This window comes from Zingiber officinale, chromosome 8A (assembly GCF_018446385.1).
Source record: "Zingiber officinale cultivar Zhangliang chromosome 8A, Zo_v1.1, whole genome shotgun sequence".
Taxonomy (NCBI): Eukaryota; Viridiplantae; Streptophyta; class Magnoliopsida; order Zingiberales; family Zingiberaceae; genus Zingiber; species Zingiber officinale.
In genome coordinates, this window is record NC_056000.1 from 109,511,385 (window position 1) to 109,532,567 (window position 21,183).

The window sequence follows — 21,183 nt, forward strand, 5'->3', positions numbered from 1 at the left end:
TAGAAGTAATGCTGCTCAGGGAGAAATCAGGATGATTGCCGACAATCAGATGAACAGGGACTCTAATTGAACAAGGAAGTCACATGCTTGGCGACTTTAAATTCATGCTGTTGAATGCAACAAGGAGAAGGCGGATGAATCAGAGATCAACTTTGGTTCTCGGGACTTGGAGGGAGTAGAAGTCCCTCATGACGACTCCCTAATCATTTAAGCGGTAATAGCTAATTACAATGTTCGTCGAACTTTTGTAGATACAGGCAGCTTGGTGAATATTATCTTCAAAAAGGCATTCGACAAGATGCAGATTGAATGCAATGAGTTGCTACCCATGACCACTCCTCTATATGGGTTCACCGGCAACGAAGTGTTGCCAATCGGCCAAGCGCTGCTGGCCATATTTCTTGGAGAAGAGCTGTTGAAGTGAACGAGGACCACAAACTTCATTGTGGTAGACGCATCATCAGCAAACAACGTCATATAGGCCGACCGACCCTGAATGAATTTCAGGCAGTCATCTCCACCTTTTTCCAAAAGATCAAATTCTCAATGGGCGACGCTGTCGGAGAGGTCAAAGGACACCAGCTGGCCACTCGGTGATATTATTGTTAGAGTGTATACTAAAAGTCTAGCTTTTGTAAACATTTATTTTGAAATAAAGAATCACATTGGTCAAAAATGTCTACATTTATATGCTAAGTGTAGTTGTTCAATTAATTTATATTGTAGATAATATGGTGTGTGGTGTCACACACAGAAGATCATGTTATCGATTCTTTATAAATTATAAACAGTAGCTCACGACTAAGATGTATAGGAACAAACCATTGAAATAGTCGTAGTGTAATTTGGTATTAGTTTATCTTAACTATAAAATTACACTAGTACACTCTGAGTGTATTGAGCATGACCATTTAAGGTAAGTTCTTTTTGTGCTAACTTAATAAAAGAACAAGACCTTAGTTATTATGGAAGTGTGTGCTCTTAATCCTAATATAATAACAAGCACATATATTTAGTATTAATTTTTTTAACTTATTAATGGGTGAGATTTAACTTGATAAATCAAAAGACCCGATAAGTTAGGAAATGATATTACTTATAGTGTATGTTGTTGATTATAGAAGGAAACCGTGTCCTAGAAATCTAGGTTGATAATGTCTCCAAGAGGAGCTCATAAGGATTGTTATGTTAAACCCTGCAGGTGGACTTAGTCCGACATGACAATAAGGTTGAGTGGTACTACTCTTGGATTAAGATATTAATTAAAGAGAGTTGTCAGTAACTCATTTAATTAATGAGCATTTGACATCTTAAACACAGGGAGACTAACACACTCATAATAAGAAGAAGCCCAAAATATAATTTGGGATTGGTGCGGTAGTTCAATAATGATTCTTTAGTGGTATGAATTATTATTGATGAAATTAAGTTGGGTGTTCGGGGCGAACATGTGAAGTTTAATTTCATCAGGAGACCAAAACTAATTCCTCCTCTCAGTCCCTATCGTAGCCTCTTGTATATAGAGAATTATACCCACCGCGTACCCACCTTTCTACCCACCTTGAGGTGGCCGACCAAGCTAGCTTGGAGCCCAAGCTAGGGTCGGCCAAAGCTAAGGGTGGAGCCAATTTAAGGTGGCCGACCAAAGCTTGGATCCCAAGCTTAGGTGGCCGACCACTAGAAAAATAAAAGGGATTTTATTAAAATCTTTTTTCTTGATATCATGGTTTTAAAAGAGAGTTTAAAATTTAAATCTTTCCTTCTATAAAAGATTAAGTGAAAGATTTGATATCTTTCCTTATTTGTAGTTAAAAGGAAGATTTTAATTTTTTGATAAAACTTTCCTTTTTGTAACTATATTCATGATTTAAAAAGAGAGTTTTAAAATTAAATATTTCCTTTTATAAGTTTCTACAAAAGATTAAGAAAAGATTTGATATCTTTCCTTATTTGTAGATTGAAAGGAAGATTTTAATTTTAGAGAAAACTTTCCTTTTTGGAAATCATCCACATGTTTTAATAAAGAGATTTTAATTTATAAAATTTCTTTTTATAACCAACCATGAAGGGAAAAATTATTAGAGAAATTTTTATTAAAATTTCAGAAGCAAATTAGGAAGTTTTAATTCTTGTGTTATTAAAACTTTCCTTGCTTGGAGCTATGAGGTGGTCGACCACTTAATATAAGAAAAGGAAATTGTTTTAATCAATTAAATTTTCCTTTTCATGGCAAAGAAAATAAAGAAGTTTTTATTTAAATTTTCCTTATTTGCCAAGACCAAGGGTTATAAAAGAGAGGGAGGGGGTGCTTTCATGAGATACAACTCTATTCTATTTTCCTCCCTCTCTTCCTTGGCGATGGCCGACCCTAGTCCTTGCTCTTCTCCTTTTCTCTTTTTCCTTGGTGGTCGGCGACATCAATACTAGAGGGGTTTTTGGTGGCCGGTTCTAGCTTGGAGAAGGAGAGAAAGGAGGCTTTGCTCTTGCATCCCTTGGAGCTCATTGGTTGGTGGCCGAATCTTGTTAGAAGAAAGGAGGCTTGGTGGTTTTCATCTTGGTAGATCGTTGCCCACAAAACATCCGAGATAAGAAGAGGAATACGGTAGAAGATCAAGAGGTTATTGCTTACAAAGAAAGGTATAACTAGTAATTGTTTTCCGCATCATACTAGTTTTCTTTGTATGAATTCCAAACACAAGAGGCTAGTGATTCTAGATTTTCGGATTAGATATTCGAAATTGTGTTTCTTTTGTTTTGTTTTTTCGAATTTGTGATTCGATTGTTCCTTTTGGTTAAACCTAGAGTTATATAAGGAAATTAAATATTAGGTTTCTTTAAAAGGCTTTGTCTAGGCGGTGGTGGATGATCCCATACCCAAGAATACCTAGTGCCTCACCATGCAGTCCTGGAAGCCAATTATAGAAATTAATATTTAATTGAATTTATAACATAGATGGATTTGGATCAATAATGTTAAGCTTCGTTTGCGATCCAAGTCTAAACCATTAAGAACAGATAAGTTAAATTTGGAATTAATAATGTTAAGTTCCGTTTGCGATTCCGAATTTAATTTCTAAAGAACACAATAGATTGTTAGGAAAGGTTCAGGACTTATACAAAATTTTTGTACAGTGGAACTGATACGATCTTCCTAGGACCAACCAACAATTATGTCGAGATGGTCAAGTCAGAGACGAATGCCGCATGGAAGGCACAACGCCTAGAGGTAAACACAATCCTTGAAGAACTTCCCATGCTGGTCTACGACGAGAAGGAGAAGGTACGGATCCACCCCAACTAGCTGGAAGTAACAACCTTCGTGGCCACTAATCTGTTTCTGGAGGAGAAGGTTGACTTGGTTGAGTGCCTTAGGGAAAACCATGACGTCTTCGCCTGGTCGACCCATGAGCTTTCAGGAATATCGCCGAACGTAGCTCAATACGAGTTACATGTCCGACCAGACTTTTGTCCGGTCAAGCAAAGGAAGCGCAACTTCAGCTTAGAGGCTGATGAACAACGTCATGTCATTCGGGCTAAAGAATGCTGGCATGACTTATCAGAGGTTGATGAACAAAGTATTCTAGGGGTAGATCGGCCACAATATGGAGGTATATGTAGATGACATATTGATAAAGTATGTTCGAGCTACTGACCTCTGTGTAGAGTGGAGGAGACATGCCAAACCTTAAGGAGGTATGAGATAAAGCTGAACCCATGAAAGTGCCTATTCAGGGTAAAAAGCATATGCTTCCTAGGCTACATTATCACTGAGTGGGGGATAGAAGCGAACTCGAGCAAAATAAAGGCTCTTCAAGACATGCCCCCGCCTCGCAACCTTAAGGAAGCTTAACAACTGACCGGAGGAATCACGGTGTTGTCTAGATTCATTTCAAAGTCGTCCAATCAAAGCCATCCCTTCTTCAAGATAATACTTCTCCGAGCTACCAAGTTCCACTGGGACGCAGAGTGTGATAAGGCGCTGGAAGTGCTGAAGAAGTACCTGTCCTCTCTCCCTGTATTGGCAAAACCCATCGCTGGCAAGCCGTTCTAGATTTACTTGGCGTCTATAGAATGAGCGATTGGCTCAGCATTGGTGGGTAGGACGGCTCCGAACAACTATCGATGTACTTCTTAAGTCATCTATTAAAAAATGTTGAGTGTCGGTACACTTGTCTCGAAAAGCTAGCATACGGGCTGGTCCTGGCCACTTGAAGATTGCAACCCTACTTCCTCGCACATCTGATCGTGGTATTAACTAATTAACTAATAGCATGTTCGGAAGAGTCCTGCTCAATCCTGAAGCATCCGGTTGGTTGATCAAGTGAACCACTGAGCTAAGTGAATTTGATATACAATACTAGCCCCAAACAACAATAAAAGCCCAAGCCTTACCCGATTTTATCATGGAGGTCTAGAATACCGAGTAGGAGTTGACATAGAGGATATACGTGGACAGTTCATCCACTCGGCAAGGCAGTAGGATCGGAATCTTGTTGATATCACCGCGAGAGGACAGAATGCAGCTCTCCATGCGACTCGACTATCGGGCCACCATCAATGAGACTGAATATGAAGCCCTAATAGTCCGCCTGCAAGCAGCTCGGCACCTAGGAGCCACAAGGGTCCTCATCCATTCAAATTCTCACTTGGCAGCCCAGCAACTACCAGGAACCTTCGAGATAAATAGCGCTCGGCTCAAGTTGTATGCTGAGACATTTGAAAAGTTAAAGGCGAGCTTCCAGGAGGTCATCATTCAGAAAGTTCCTCGATTGAACAACCAATATGCTGACGAGTTGCCTAAGTTAGCAAGCTCCTTGAGCATGATCGTCGTTGACAAGCCGGTCGAACAAGTTCTATTGGTGGTGCACATTGACTGGATGACCATAAGAGGCTTGTTGAGTGACTAGAGGACACGTTTCGTCGAATTTCTCCGATCAGGTACCAAGCCCGCTAATCAGATAGAAGCACATATGCTGAAGAAGAGAGACAGGAGGTTCACTTTGATTGGTGATCAGTTATACAAGAAAGCTTTCTCCTTACCGCTGCTCAAGTGTGTCGGATCGGAAGATATCGACTATATCCTACCAGAAGTGCACCAAGGATTGTGCAGAAGTCATTTGGGCAACCGATCATTGGCCCACAAGATCCTACTTGCTGGATATTTTTGGCCTACGCTTCAAGCAGATGCCGCCAGGACAGTGGCCAATTGCTTGTCTTGCTAGAAGTATCAAAACATCCCACAACTTATAGAGGAGCTGAAAGCGTCCACGGTGTCTTGGTCGTTCGACCAGTAAGGCATGGACATAGTTGGACCGTTCTCCCTGGTGACAGGGGAAAGGAGATTTTTACTGGTGGTTGTCGACCACTTCTCGAAATGGGTCGAGGCAGAGTCGGTCGCTAAGATAACCGAGCATGCGGTCATCAAATTCATATGACAAAATATTTTGTATTGATTCGGCATCCCGTGCAGACTTGTCTCCAACAATGGAAGGTAGTTCTCCGAGAGAAGGCTCACAAAATGGTGTGAAGGTTACGACATCGAGCAATCATTCATGTCAATGGCCTATCTGCAAAGCAACGGTCAGACGGAAATCACCAACCATTAAATCTTCAAAAGGCTTCGCACTCGACTCGACCATGTTGGAGGAAGCTAGTGTTGGTTAGTCCTAGGAAAATCGTACCGGTTCCACTGTACAAAAATTTTGTACAATGTCGAACCTTTCCTTAAATAACCTATTGTGTTCTTTAGAAGTTAAATTAGGAATCGCAGACGGAACTTAACATCATTGATTCCAAATTTAACTTATCTATTCTTAATGGTTTAGATTTGAATCGCAAGCGGAACTTAACACTATTGATTCAAATCCACCTATGTTATTAATTCTATTAAATATTAATTTCCAAAATTGGCTTCCAGGACTGCATAACGAGGCACATGACCTTCTTGGATATGGGAGCAACCACCACCGCCTAGATAAAGCCTTTTAAGGAAAGCTAATATTTAATTTCCTTAAATAACTCTAGGTTAACCAAAAAGAATAATCGAATCACAAATTCGAAAATAAAGAAAACAAAAACTCGAAAAACTAATTCGAAATACTAGATCTAATGCCTCTTGTGTTTGGAATTCATACAAAGAAAAATAACTAATATGATGCTGAAAATAATTACTAATTATACCTTCTCTTTATATGCTAATGACCTCGAGATCTTCTGCCATATTCCTCGCCTCGCGTTGGATGTCGTGTGGGCGACGATCCTCCAAGATGAACACCACCCAAAAGCTTTCTTCCTCTTCCTCTTCCTCTAAAATCCGGCCACCACCACCACCAAGGAGAAGAGAGCAAAGGGAAAGGGAGAAGAGAGAGGGTCGGCCACACCAAGAAAATCTCCAAGCAAGAGAATAAGAGTTGTGTCTCATGAAGCCTCCACACCCCTTCTTTTATATTACTTGCCCAAGGCAAATAAGGGAAGAATTTTTACAAAAATTAAAATATTCCTCTAGTTTTTATTTTTCCCTTTTATTTTTTTCTTTTCTTTCCTCTTGATTAAATCAATCACCAAATCAATGGTTGGATTGATAAAATTTTTTTTTATAAAATTTTACAAGAAGAAATCCTCTTATAAAATTTTACAAGCTCTCTTTCCTAAAGTGGATGTTAAAAAGGAAAGTTTTAAAAATTAAAACCATGTTTTAAAATTTAAAACTTCTCTTTAAAAGTTTCCTTTTTTAACATGAATAGAAAATTTTTAATTTTTAAAACTTCTCTTCCTTTTTTCTAAAACCATGAGGATGGTTAAAAAAGGAAAGTTTTAAAACTTTTAAAACTTTTTATTAAACCATGTGGCCTAATTCAAATAAGGAAAGTTTTTAAAATTAAAATCTCTCTTTTAAAACTTATAGTTTTCTACAAAGAGAAGATTTTAAAAATTCAAAACAACCCTCCTTTTTTGATTAATGTGGCCGACCCCTACTTGTTTGGTCTTTAAACAATAGGGCCGACCCTCATAAAAGAGGATGTGGCCGGCCATTGCTGGGTCACCAAGCAATGGACCGACCCCCTTCTTGGACACCAAGATGGGTCTTTCTTTGGATGGACTTGAGGCTTTAATGAGGCTACGACAGGGACCTAGAGGAGAAATTGGTTTTGGCCTTCCGATGAGCTCGAGTATCCCGTGTTTGCCCCGAACACACAACTCAAGTTCATCGATAATAACTCATTCCACTAGAGAGTTATTATCGCACTACCGCACCAATCCCAAATTACATTATGGGCTCCTTCTTATCATGAGTGTGTTAGTCTCCCTGTGTTTAAGAAAACGAATGTCCACTAATTAAGTAAGTTACTGACAACTCAATTAATATATAGCTCCAAGAGTAGTACCACTCAACTTTATTGTCATGTCGGACTAAGTCCACCTATAGGGTTTAACATGGCAATCCTTATGAGCTCCTCTTGGGGGCATTCTCAACCTAGATAACTAGGACACAGATTCCTTCTATAATCAACAACACACACTATAAGTAATATCATTTCCCAACTTATCGGACATATTGATTTATCGAGCTAAACCTCACCCTTTGATAAGTCAAAAAAATAAATATTAAATATATGTGCTTGTTATTATATTAGGATTAAGGGCACACACTTCCATAATAACTAAGGTCTAGTTCTTTTATTAAGTCAGTACTAAAAGAACTTACCTAAAATGGTCATACTCAATACACTTAGAATGTACTAGTGTAATTTATTAATCAAGATAAACTAATACTTAATTACACTACGACTATTCCGATGGTTTGTTCCTTTCCATCTTAGTAGTGAGTAACTGTTTATAATTTATAAAGAACCGACAACATGATCTTCTGTGTGTGACACCACACATCATTTTCTCTACTATATAAATTAATTAAACAATTACATTTAACAAATAAATGTAGATATTGACCAATGTGATTCTTTTATTTCAAAAATAAATGTTTACAAAAGCTAGACTTTTAGTATACACTCTAACAGCTGGGTCGACGAACTCCCAAGTGTACTATGGGCATATCGCACTACTTCTAGAGAGGCGACCGACATAACCCCGTTCCAACTAGTTTATAGGGGAGAGGTAGTCGTGCCATTGAAGTGGGAGTAGAGTCCAACCAGGTGTCATTCTATGATGAGGATAACGTCGATCGGCGATTGATAGAGCTAGACTTGGTAAATGAAGCTCAGGATAAAGCAGTCATACGACTAACGACTTACTGATAGTGTATGAAGCAAAGTTACAATGGTCGAGTAATTCCAAGGTCATTCCAGGTTGACGATCTGATCTGGAAAAGAGTAAAGTCGGTCGGAGACATCACTAAGCTCGAGGCACCATGGGGAGGATCATACAAGGTGATTCAGAAGTTTAGGTCGAGAGCATATTATCTGGAAGACGAACATAGAGGAGCCCTTGAGCAGTCCTAGAGTGCAAATCATCTTCAACCATATCGAACGGGCTAGAGGTTCGTGAATGTGTTAAGTAACCTGTCATAGCATTTGTATTAGCCATGCAGGGAATGATGAAGGAAAAAACTAAGTGTCTGAGACTATTTGGCCAATCGATCATGTGTTAAGTCGAACGACGACTATAAACCCTAAACCGAAAGTTAAAGAAAAGCCGAACGGCTACTATAAACTCAAGAGAATCAGAAACAATCAAGTGATAACTATAAAAACTAGAATGTTAAACAACAATATTAGCCGAGCAGCGGCTATAAACCCGAGTGAGATTCACAAAAGTCAAGCGGTGACTATAAACCTGGGAGTAGCAGTACAACAGTCGAGCGACGACTATAAACCTTGTGAAGAAAATAAGTAGTCGAGCGACGAATATAAACCCATGTCTACGCCAATCAAATCAAAAGTTGAGAGGTGACTATAAACTCTTGTCCAAGTCGAGCGGTGACTATAAACTCTTGCCTAAGTCAAACAGTGACTATAAACTTTTACCTAAGTTGAGCGACAACTATAAACTTTTGCAATTTAAGCCAAGCAGAGGCTATAAACCCAGGTACGGTTGATGAAACCTAGGCAACCTTAAGTCGATAATAATGACGATCTCCAGCCGAGCGACAGTTACAAATATCGGATGCCAAAATATACGGATGTAGGAGACAAATATTGAAGGAACACACCTGAACAGGGCGTGCCCCTAACTTGGCGAGATCCATATGGTTAAGGCCCAAAAGCATCCGAGTAAGGCACCGCTAAGGCATTGTTTGGAAATAACAAAGACAGGTCAGGTCCTCAAGGCTGAGTCCGGGGTAGGTTTTTTAACTAGTCCCTGACCGATTACTTACTGCTCAGGTTATCTAACCTCAGGCAGCTCATTCTGTACGTATAGCCCTGGCGCCTACCCCCGTATAATTTCTGGTCGGGCAAAGACAGGTTGGGTCCTTAAGGTTGAGTCCTAGTAGGTGTTTTAACTAGTCCCTGGTCGATTACCTATTGCTCAGCTTATCTAAGCTTAGGCAGCTCATTCTCTACGTATGGTCTTGGCGGCTACCCCTGTATAATTCCTAGTCGGGAAAAGACAGGTCGAGTCCTCAAGGATGAGTCCGGGCAAGTGTTTTAATTAGTCCTAGGTTGGTTACTTACTGCTCAGGTTATCTAAGCTCAGGTAGCTCAGTCTCTAAATATGGCCCTGGGGCCTACCCCCGTATAATTCCTGGTCGGGCAAAGACAGGTCGGGTCCTCAGGGCTAAGTCCAGGGCAGATATTTTAATTAGTTCCCAACCGACAACCAGACCATAGAGAGTGCCGGATAGGCAGAAGGTCACCCAAGGCACTACTTTTTCAGTTAGTCAGACCTGCAGCCTCCTTCGACTAGACTTGAGAGGAAGGCTTGTAATGCAGTGATAAAGGGGGGCCTACTAAGTGTTGGTCAAATGACGAAGATAGAGGCCAACGTGGAGGTCAAAGTCAAGGAGGTCAACGCCAGAGAACTGGCAAGCACTCTCTGAAGGGGCTCGAGTCGGTCTCTACTGCAATGGTCGATCGAGAATGAGGCTCCCAACTAATAATGATCTAGCTAAAGCGGTAAAGCAGGTCTCTACTGCAATGGCTTATCGAGAATGAAGCACCCGACTGACCCTGATCTAGTCCAAACAGAAGGCTCGTGCAGCCAAGATCATTAGACGCTCATCATGGAGCGAAGGAGTGTTAGGACGATTGGGGTGTTAGCCCGGTCGGGCGAACATAAGCTGCCAAGTCGCGTTTACCCCATGAAAAGTGGCCCAGTTAGACCGAGCGGGGGAGTACTCGGCCGAGCGGTTATCTCGCTCGGTCGAGCAAAGGGACCATTGACGTATCCTTCAATATCCTTTTGGGAGATAGTGCTGCTGATACCAAGCATAGTCAACAGGAGAATCATACGACGGAAGGTTCTACCATCATGTTAGGAATAGGCACGTCCCGTTAAGGTAAAGTGTCAGAGACACTTTACTGACACATCTTTTCATAAGACAAGTATGGAAACATGCAGGCGTCTTGGGATGTGTGACCACTACACATTTTTGCAACTCCATATGCCTTACGATGCGTGCTCGCATGTCACCTCAGCTCTATATAAAGGGGGGGGGTTCAACCACCGGTGAAGTACATGCGCACGCATCTATTCTACTATTTAGAGCTCTTGTTTACTGTTCATGTTCCTCTTTGTTACTACCGGTGACTGATTTATGTGTTGAAGGACCAATGTCGAGGACTCTTTTTTTGATTCGATACTGATATTTTTATCCTTACAGATCAGATATAATTTTCATATAGTCTACCAAAGAGTCATCTTGACTGAGTGTGACAGGATCACATAATAAGAGTTTAACTTATCCAAGAATACATTGACAACAAAACACAAATAGTCATTGAAATTGAATTTATAATACTTTATAACAAGAAAAAACGGTCCTTCAGACACGATACCGACAATAAAAAAAAGCTCTCATACAAATAAGCTAAAAAAAAAAAAAATTAGCTATTTGATAAAATAAGAAGACATATCATATTTTTAACTGCGTAAAGGGGTGACTCCACTAAAAGTAATATAAAATTAATATACGTGAATCTCTCTAATATACTCAACTTTGTGGAAGGCTCTAGTTGTACGTTAAGGAGCTACTAATCATCTTCACTATGAATCATCCAAAAAGTCTTGATGAGACGTTGCTCTGGGCAGGGCAGATGGATCGGAAGATCCACTTCTCATATTGTAAGCTGATAATATTCTGAATCTCGGTGAGGAACTACTTGCAAGTAAGGGAGATGCATCTGAAGATGTTAGAGGCGGAGGTGATACTGGTGGAGGTGGAGATGATATCCGCCAACATCGCGGATGTGCTCACGAGCTTCGACATCGAGAGAGAGGTCACCGACACCACGATGAACAAATTGGTGGGGGAGATGTGACGGCGAAAGAAGTAGATCATCGCTGACGATGATAGAAATAGAATGTGTGAAAAAATTAAAGGTTGAGAATATTTTTTTAAAATTACATTTAAGCAAAGATGGCAAAATCAAAATATAAAATTATTATAGTATTATTATATTTAAAAATTTTACACATAAATTATATTTAATAAAAAATTTATATATACAAATTTTACCCATAAATTTTGTTATTATATTTTAATTTTTATTAAGTGTGTATTTATAATATCTTGTTATACATGAAAATGAAAAAACAAACACTTACATTATAAGAAAAATTAAACCCTAATTTGGAGAAGGGAGAAAGTTTTCAAAAACCATGATGATGAGATTGAAGTTCTAATATTGTGATAAAGTAATGTATTAGTTAGTCGGTCGGCTCTTTGAATTTGATTAAGAAGCCAGACTGTTAAATAACTGGGGAATATAGCTGGTTAATCATTTTTATTTAGTAGAATAGTTAGAGTGCTCATTCCATGATTTGTATAAAGGAATAAACGCCTAAGTTGACAATTCGCTCGTTTTGTTTATGTTCATATTGTTGAGCCTCATGATTATTTTGATGTGACCAATTAAATTAGGTTAGGTCCTGATTTATTTAATCCTTGTGTCTAAGTGATATGAATTTAGGAGCGCAGAAAGTCGAGTGGAAGACGCAGTTAGCGAGAAAAATGGTACGGGAAGGGAGCCGACAGGCTCGGTGTGTCCGAAGGATGAAAGAGCTGCGGAAGAGTACTCTGGTGGACGAGAAGAACGTGCGCGACGTTCGAGGGACAGAAACCTGTTCGAGAAGAAGGTCTGAAATTGGGTTCGGGTGAATCCTATTTCGGTTGGCCGAAATTACCCAAGCGATCGGAACTTCGGAAGAAGAAGAAGAAGAAAAAGAAACTAGAAGTTATTTATACCATGCAAGTTGAAGGCACCCTCAACAACATTGAGAGCGCCCTCAATATTGAAAGCGCCCTCAACAACATTGAGGGCGCCCTCAACATTGAGGGTGCCCTCAACATTGAAGGCGCCCTCAATGCCATTGAAGGCGCCTTCGACCCAGTCTACTTGACCGTTTCGACTTTGGATAAAGTTTTATCCGATGCCTCAGCTGGAGGCGCCCTCAAGACTCGAGATAGAGTTTCCAGGAGCTATATATATAAAGGTCCCTGGACCTAGGAATTAGTTAATCAACTCTGTAATCAATTCCTAGCAACTTGTGAACTTTCTTAGTGTGTAAAAAGACTTCTCCACCTACAGTGAAGGAGATTCGTAGTGCGCTTTTTAACTGTCTTGGATTAACAACCATCTAGGTTGTAACCAAGTAAAACCCTGTGTCTTCTCTTTTCTGCTTTACTTTTATTTCTGTTTTATTTTATTATTGTTGCTATTCTTGAGTTGAAAGAAACGAGGAAGATTTTTTTTTTTATAGGTAATTCATCTCTCCTTTCTTACCGGTCCCACTGCACTAAGACATATATGTTTACATATAGGCTACGTTTGGTAGGATGTAATCTGCCTTGTAATGTAATCAGGATTACATTACAAAGTTGATTATTTTGTTTGTTTTAACTTTAAACTTGTAATGTAATGTAACCTCAATTACAAAAGGTAGTGAAGTTTTGTAATCTGGATTACAAAGTAAATACTATGTAATCCGATTACATTACGAGGTCGCTGTTTAATCAAAATTTGAATGTCGAATGTATCCCTAGTCAGCCGATCGCTTGTCGGTCGTTGTCTGCTCATCGACCGCCGCCAGTCGCCGGTCGCCGACCGCCACTACCGACGTCGTCGCCGTCACTGCCGGTCGCCAGCCGCCACTGCCGGCGGTTGCCGACCGTCGCTATCATCGCCGGTCATCGACCGTCGGTCGTCGGCTGGCAATCATCGATCGCCGGACGCAAGCTCAGACAGAGGTGCAACAACCGTCGATAGAAGTCGTAAGATATTTTTGTCATTTTATAATAATATGAATTACATTCATTATAAAAAATAATGGATACCCTACAAAAGAATGTAATCACTTTTATAATAAAAAATTACATATATTATATTATCAAACATAGTAATGTAATTAAGATTATATTATATTACATTACAAATTTGATTATATTACAAACACAATTACATTACACTCAATCAAATGTAATCGTAATATTTAAAAGATAACTTATAGATCGCCGTCAATTGTACCAGCATTCATTTGTCAACTTCTTGACAATCTCTACTTTATTGGCATTTAGATATTAATTAATTCCGAATGGATTAAAATAATTGGCAACGGCACAAATGGCATGAAGAAGAGGGCAAAAAAACAAAAGAAAAAAAACAAGAATTGAACTCTCTAAAAGAGAGAGAAATTGATAGAGAAAACAGGAATCGTCTCGTCGAATTTGATGGAAAACCACGGCGCCGGCAGTTTGAAGCTAGAAGATCAGATTAAGTTCACGAAGCTCTTCATTAATGGAGAGTTCGTCGACTCCGTTTCAGGTAACAGACATGCGAGTGGTTAGAGTTCATTTATGAAGGGATTTCTGTTTTCGAGCTGTTCTTGTTTGATCATTTGATCGATCGATTTGTTTTTATAGTTTTGAGAAGTGCGATCTGAGAATCGAAATTATGGGGAAAAAATTGATTTTTGATTGATGGTGTTGGTGGTGAACGCAGGTAAAACATTCAAGACGTATGATCCAAGAACAGGGGAAGCCATCGCCGATGTGGCGGAGGGAGACGCTGCCGACGTCGACTTGGCCGTCAAGGCCGCCAGGGAGGCCTTCGACCACGGCAGATGGCCCCGCATCACGGCTCACGTATGTCGACGATAATCCTTTCGTCGCCGTCAATCAAATCTAGAAAAATGTTGGGTTTCTTGAATCGATCTGCGTGGAACAGGAACGCGGCAGGCTGATGAACAAGTTCGCCGACCTCGTGGAGCAGCACGCCGACGAGCTGGCGGTGCTCGACAGCCTCGACGCCGGGAAGCTGCTGAGCAGCGGCAAGGCCATCGACCTGCCCCACTGCATTCACATCCTCCGCTACTACGCCGGCGCCGCCGACAAGATTCATGGCGAGACGCTCAAGCTCGGAGGTGAGTACCAGGGGTACACGCTCCTGGAGCCCATCGGCGTCGTCGGCCACATCATCCCGTGGAACTTCCCTTCCACCATGTTCTTCCTCAAGGTCAGCCCCGCCCTCGCCGCCGGCTGCACCATGGTCATCAAACCGGCGGAGCAGACCCCCCTCTCCGCCCTCTACTACGCCCACTTGGCTAAGCAGGTTCGAAATCAAATCAGGAAATTCAAAAACTATGGAGATGAAAAAATCTGATCTTTTTATTTGTCTCAGGCTGGAATTCCAGACGGAGTGATCAACGTCGTGAACGGATTCGGTGCCACCGCCGGCGCAACACTCAGCTCTCACATGAACGTCGACAAGATTAGCTTCACGGGTTCGACGGAGACCGGCCGGAAAGTGATGGAAGCTGCGGCGAAGAGCAACCTGAAGACAGTGTCCCTGGAACTGGGAGGCAAGTCGCCGCTCATCATCTTCGACGACGCGGACGTCGACATGGCCGTCGCCCTCGCCCGCGTCGCCACCTTCTTCAACAAGGCAGGTAAATTGCTCCGAGCTCGATCCTAAAACATGACTACTCATCAAATTCTTCTGGCGGAAATTCTCAGGGAGAAATCTGCGTCGCCGGCTCGCGAGTCTACGTTCAAGAAGGCATTTACGATGAGTTCGTGGAGAAGGCCGCAGAGGCTGCCAAGAGCTGGAAAACAGGGGACCCTTTTGATCCCACAGTACAGCAAGGCCCACAGGTTTGTCAATTTTGGCGTCCTAAATCAAGATAAATATTAAAAAGACATTTCTTTTATTTAAAAAAATAAAAATAAAAAAATCAAATGGACTTTATATTAGTAATTTTCTTCTAAAAATATTCTTAATCCAGTGCTATTCTAAGCATTTAGTTCTTAAGTGTAAGGGTTCCTTATTGAAAACTTTCACCTGCAGATCGACAAGAGTCAATTTGAGAAAGTTCTTAGGTACGTTGAGCTGGGGAAGCAAGAGGGAGCAACACTGGTAACGGGTGGAAAAGCCTGTGGTGAAAAGGGATTTTATATCGAACCCACAATCTTCACTGATGTCAAGGTAAAACCATGCATGGCAACTCAAAGGCCAACCTTCATGTATCTGTTTCTCCCTTCTACTCTTGCATCAGATGCATTTCACTTGCAGGAAGACATGAAGATTTTCCAAGATGAAATTTTTGGGCCAGTCATGTCCCTCATGAAGTTCAAGTAACAGATTTTCAGCCCTTCACTTCACTTCAGGGCCTTCAAATTGGACTACTCAGCCACTTTCATATTTTCTGGTTGCAGGACCATTGAGGAAGTGATAGACAAGGCTAACTCAACAAAGTATGGGTTGGCAGCCGGGGTCGTGACCAAGGACCTGAACATAGCCAACCGCATCTCGAGGTCGGTTCGCGCTGGGACGATTTGGATCAACTGCTACTTCGCGTTCGACCCGGGCTGTCCGTTCGGTGGGTTCAAGATGAGTGGGTTCGGGCGGGACTTGGGCATGCACGCCGTGGAGAAGTACATGCAGGTGAAGTCTGTGGTGACTCCTCTTTACTCCTCGCCATGGTTGTGAACTGTTTACAGTGTCTAACCATGTTGATAAACTGTCTACTAAAAAAATAATTGGGTTTGATTTGGATAATTTGTAAGTGTTACTTAATTGTTGCCACAGTTTGTATTGAAATCACACTCGTAAAAAAAAGTGATGCTAGTGAGCTTGCGGTTTGCACATGAGCCCATTCATCGCCCGCAAGCTTATTGCCAAACGGCAAATCGATTGATCGCTTGCAAGCTACCCAATTATTTACTTCTTTATTTTACCAAATTCATTCTAAGTTCTTTTGATAGTTCGATATATTGATATCGTATTTATCATATTTTTGGGGTTTTCTTTAGTTTTATGTAAATCAGTAAGTTTATCTTAGCTACCATACTCCTCTCCAATATTAGATGTTTTTTTAAAAATTATTTTATGTAAATCAACAAAATAATTTTTTTAATATGAATATTTTTTTTATTATTCTATATGAATTAATTTGCTAAATATTTGTTCTATTACTTCTAGAGCCAATAAGAGGAAATAAAAATAGGGAAATAAGAAAGTTAGCTTAGAAAAAGAAGATAGATAGTCTATCTAATATCAATAATGTTCCTGGCTGCCCAATACCATGTGTCATATAGTCGTATCTACCATTATATCATCTATGTGGTAAAAACACATTATTCATTTATCTTAGTACCTTCGTCAATTTATCATTAGGCCAACACAAATGAAATAAATCATAGATAGTTACTAACTATTAGTATAAGTGATTAAGGTATGGGGGAGGATAAGAAAAATGATAAATCCAGTCAGCCTCATTGACTAGCTCTAGGGTGACCGGCTCGACCCTACAAAATTTTTCTATCGACCACTAGGATAAATCGGGAAGCACACGCAACGGGCATTCTAAAAGTCAACTTCCGTTGGTTGTGTATCCCATTTGGAGTAAAAATTCCTATAAATGTGTCATAGCTGGGGAGCAAACCGCGGGTACCTGGGTGACAACCTGGATGTCCTACCATGACACCATAGCCTCAGGTATTGGATCGAGATGCACATGAGAGGGGAAATGAATCACATGGTTTTTAAAAACTGTTTCTTTCGGTTTTATAAAATAAGTATGCAGTAGAAAAACATGAAAACAAAAGCAAGTAAACAAACACGCTCGGTTTTACTTGGTTCGGAGTTTTCGGTGACTCCTACTCCAAGGCCTAGGTCCCACGAACCTATCGATGGGCAATCCACTAATAATCTCTTCCAGAACCGTCGAAAGAGGGGGAACAAGTACAAAAAGAATAGGAATAAGTGTAACATGATACATTTTTCTTTTGCAATAATTAAGTATAGAATTAAACTTCGTTATCCAACACTTTTGAAGATGATTGGATCAGTGTTGGATGACTTCTCAATGCTAGTCAGATGCAGTAGAGTCGTAGCAAGGTAGCAGCAGGAAGCCGGAGTAGTCAGAACGTCAAACGGACATGTAGAAGCTTGTGGAATTGTTGTGTTAGAAGTCTTGATCAAGATACTCTTTTATTGTTAAAGGCTCCTTCCATAGCCCCGAAAGTGTCTTCCATCAGCTAAAGTTTATCCTGAACATCTCACCTCTTATCGTCAATGAAATCCGATTTTATTTGACCGAAGGCACCTTCCAAGCACTCAAAGACACCTTCCATGAATAATACTCAAGGAGCCTTCCGTCGCCTAGAAGGTGTCTCGGGTACTGTTCACTTGAGACCTTTTATGCTCTATTTGCTCTACAAAATGTGTTAGTCCAACATAAAAAAAATTTAACCTGTAAAACAAGTTAGCACATTAATAATATGATTAATTTATGACTTAGACCTTGTCCTCCAGACCAGAATCTAGTCAGGGTCTCAATTTAGATTTTCAAAATGGACTTAAATTGGACAACCCCTATTATCCCCTTAACCGGGATGCATCATCACTGAGTCACTCTCCTCTAGTGACTTACCTTTACTTACCAAGTGTCAGGTTACCTCCTTGATGTCAATCTAATTTACCAGGTCTTTTTGACGGAATCATACATCTAGACTTGACTTATCGGAAATCAAACATCCTAACTTCCTGCCGGAATCACATATCTAGACTTCAATACATCAGGAATCACACATCCTAACCTCCTGCTAGAATCTCACATCTAGACTTCGCCAATCAGGAATTGTACATCCCGGCTGGACTTCTTACCTAGTGTCAAGTCCTCTTGATCCGTCATGTTAGTCAACCCTGTACATTCAGTAACAAGGTTAGATCAACAACATATCTAACTTTAATTCACCTGCTATTTATCAAAACTCAAGTTTGATCATTGGTACCAACTACACCAACACCGGGGACAACCATTATATCACCCATGTTCTATATGGTAGAGGATCATACTACATACATGCCATATGCGCCATGCTACTGTTCCATGTATTATACTCACTCATGTGATGTCCCACATGATGTGCCAGCCTGTATGGTGGCCTACGTATTATTGAGCAAGCTAGGCTGGTTGGGTTGGAGGACTCGACTTGTTGAGTCGAGGGGCGTCAAATCGGTGAAACCGAGATGGTTAAGCAAGAGGTGTCAGATCGACGGAGTCGAGCGGGGTGCGTAGGAGGTTTCGGATTGGTGGGGCTAAGACGAGTGAGTCGAGGGTGTTGGATCGACAGGGATGAGATGGTTGAGCCAAGTTATTGAGTTGAAGGAACCGACATTCATCAGGAAGACTCCTTTGGGGAGTCAGTCTTTGTTGGGAAGACTCTTTAGGAGAGGTCAACAACTCGACTATTCGACTTGACTCGGTAGTTAACATGCCATGTGGAGTCTATATTGACCCAATTAAGGACCCGCCATGTGAACTCTTATTTACTTTTGCATCACATCCATTCCGTGAAATCTAGTCGAAGGAGCACTACAAAAATGCATGAGTTTAACGACGGGAGTGCCGACGGAATCTCAACTCCGTCGGCGTATACCGACTGAAAATACCTCTGTCGGTACGTACCGACGGGATTTATATTGGTCGGTAATTACCGACGGAATTAATATTCCGTCGGTAATTACCGACGGAATAACTATTCCGTCGGGGAGTCCCATAATATCGCCTTTAGAATTTTGTGTATTTCCGACGGACTTCTTATTCCGTCGGTAAATAGGCGGGTGCGGGCGTAAACATGACCGACGGAATGATATTCAGTCGGTAATTAACGGGTTTAGGGTTTTATTATACCGACGGAAAGCATATTCCGTCGGTAAGTTTCCGCCCGTACCCGTTTTCTTTGCATTCGCTAAACCTTACCCGATAACTAGCCGAAATCACTGACGGAATTAACCATTCCGTCGGTGATTACCGACTGAATTATTGTTTCGTCGGTAATTACCGACGGAAATATAGTTCCGTCGGTAAATCACGTTTTAGGGCACAGATTGTCCCTTTCCTCTTCGCGCGACCTCTTTCTTTCCTCAGCGGCGGCGATTTCCGGCGACTCTCTCCAGCGATCTCGGCCCCCTTTCCTCCCGTTCACACCGTTCCGACGATCTCTCAGGTATGCTCTTCTATTCTCCTCTCTCGTTTGCGTTTTCACACGGCTGGTAGCCGCGCCCTGCTCGCGGATCGCTGCCGGCGGCCTGTTCACGGCCGACAAAGTGCTTGCGGCCGGCGGCCTGCTCGCGGCCGGCTGCCAGCGGGCAACGGCCTGCTCGCGGCCGGCGGCCAGCTGGCAGCGGCCTCCTCGCGGCTAGCGGGCTGCTCGCGCCTCAATGCTTGTGGCTGGCGGCCTGTTCACGGCTCGCTGCTCGCGGCCAGCAGCCTTTGTTCGTAGCTGAGCACAATGTAAACCCTAGAAAATTTAAGTGTCGTGACATATTTTGATCAATTTCGCTATTGTACTTGCATAAAATGTAGTTTGATCGATGCTTCTCATATATGTATGATTATTTCATTTGATAATGCTATAAGGAACAACATGTTTATAATAGTTTCATTTAATTGTTCTAGTGTAGAGGTGATTTATGGTAATATGATATGATGATCGTGAGATGAAATTGTGCACATAATTCTTTATTTAAACTTATTTCAAGTGATACAACAAGTTTAATAATGTTTCAATTTATATTCTCTTTAGGTTATACCAATGTATATGAACAAAGCTTGGATGTACAATCGATTAGACAATGGTTTTATCAAAGATGATTTTATTGCTGAAGTTGAACAGTTTGTGATTTTTGCTAAAAGTCATCCAGAATGTATGAATGGTTCTGAGTTACGGTGTCCATGCAATCATAAAAAATGTCAAAATAGAGCATTTCGTGATGAAGATACCGTAAAAATGCACATATGTAGAAATGGATTTGTGCCAAATTACTACAATTGGTATTGCCACGGAGAACCTTATATATATGAACCAATTGGGTCATCTGGTGGTTCGTATTCTGGGACTACTGTTACAGCTCCTGAAGCATCAAATAATATTGATATTTCAATGCAATCAATGGTTTAAGATAAGATGAATGCAGTTGATTATTCGAATATAGATGAAATACCAACCCCTGAATATCAGCAACTATATGAAATGTTAAAGGCTAGTGAAAGAGAAGTGTGGGAAGACATTCCTTCTGGTCATTCACAACTATCAGCTACAGCAAGGTTATTGAATATGAAAGCAGAACATCATTTCTCAGAAAGATGTTACGATGACATTTGTCAATTGATGTCAGAGTTGCTCCCTACTGATAACATAATGACTTATAGCTTCTATGAAACAAAGAAATTGATCAGAGGTTTAGGTTTGCCTGTAGAGAAAATTGATTGTTGTATAAACAACTGCATGATATTTTGGAATGAAGACAGTGATTTGAATGAATGTAAAATCTGTACTCACCCTCGTTTTAAGCATCGTAATCGCATACCAGGGAAGAAGAAGAAAAATATTGCTTGGAAAGTGATGTATTATTTTCCGTTAACTGCTAGACTTCAACGCTTGTATGCATCTGCAGCTACAGCTAATCACATGTTGTGGCATCATGAGCATGAGCATGAGCATGAAGGAGGTATAATGTGTCATCCTTGTGATTCTCCTGCATGGAAACATCTTGATACTGT

General features: G+C 40.9%; 1 protein-coding gene across 1 annotated transcript; it reads left to right on the forward strand.

The window, feature by feature from the left end:
• Window positions 1-13,740: 13,740 nt before the first annotated feature.
• On the forward strand, window positions 13,741-16,281 carry LOC122009933 (aldehyde dehydrogenase family 2 member C4-like). The gene is made up of 8 exons (XM_042566250.1): window positions 13,741-13,940; window positions 14,118-14,260; window positions 14,343-14,726; window positions 14,796-15,059; window positions 15,131-15,268; window positions 15,462-15,599; window positions 15,687-15,748; window positions 15,830-16,281. The coding sequence occupies exons 1-8, from the start codon at window positions 13,847-13,849 to the stop codon at window positions 16,101-16,103; spliced, it is 1,497 nt and encodes a 498-aa protein (XP_042422184.1). The 5' UTR covers window positions 13,741-13,846; the 3' UTR covers window positions 16,104-16,281.
• The last annotated feature ends 4,902 nt before the right edge of the window (window positions 16,282-21,183 follow it).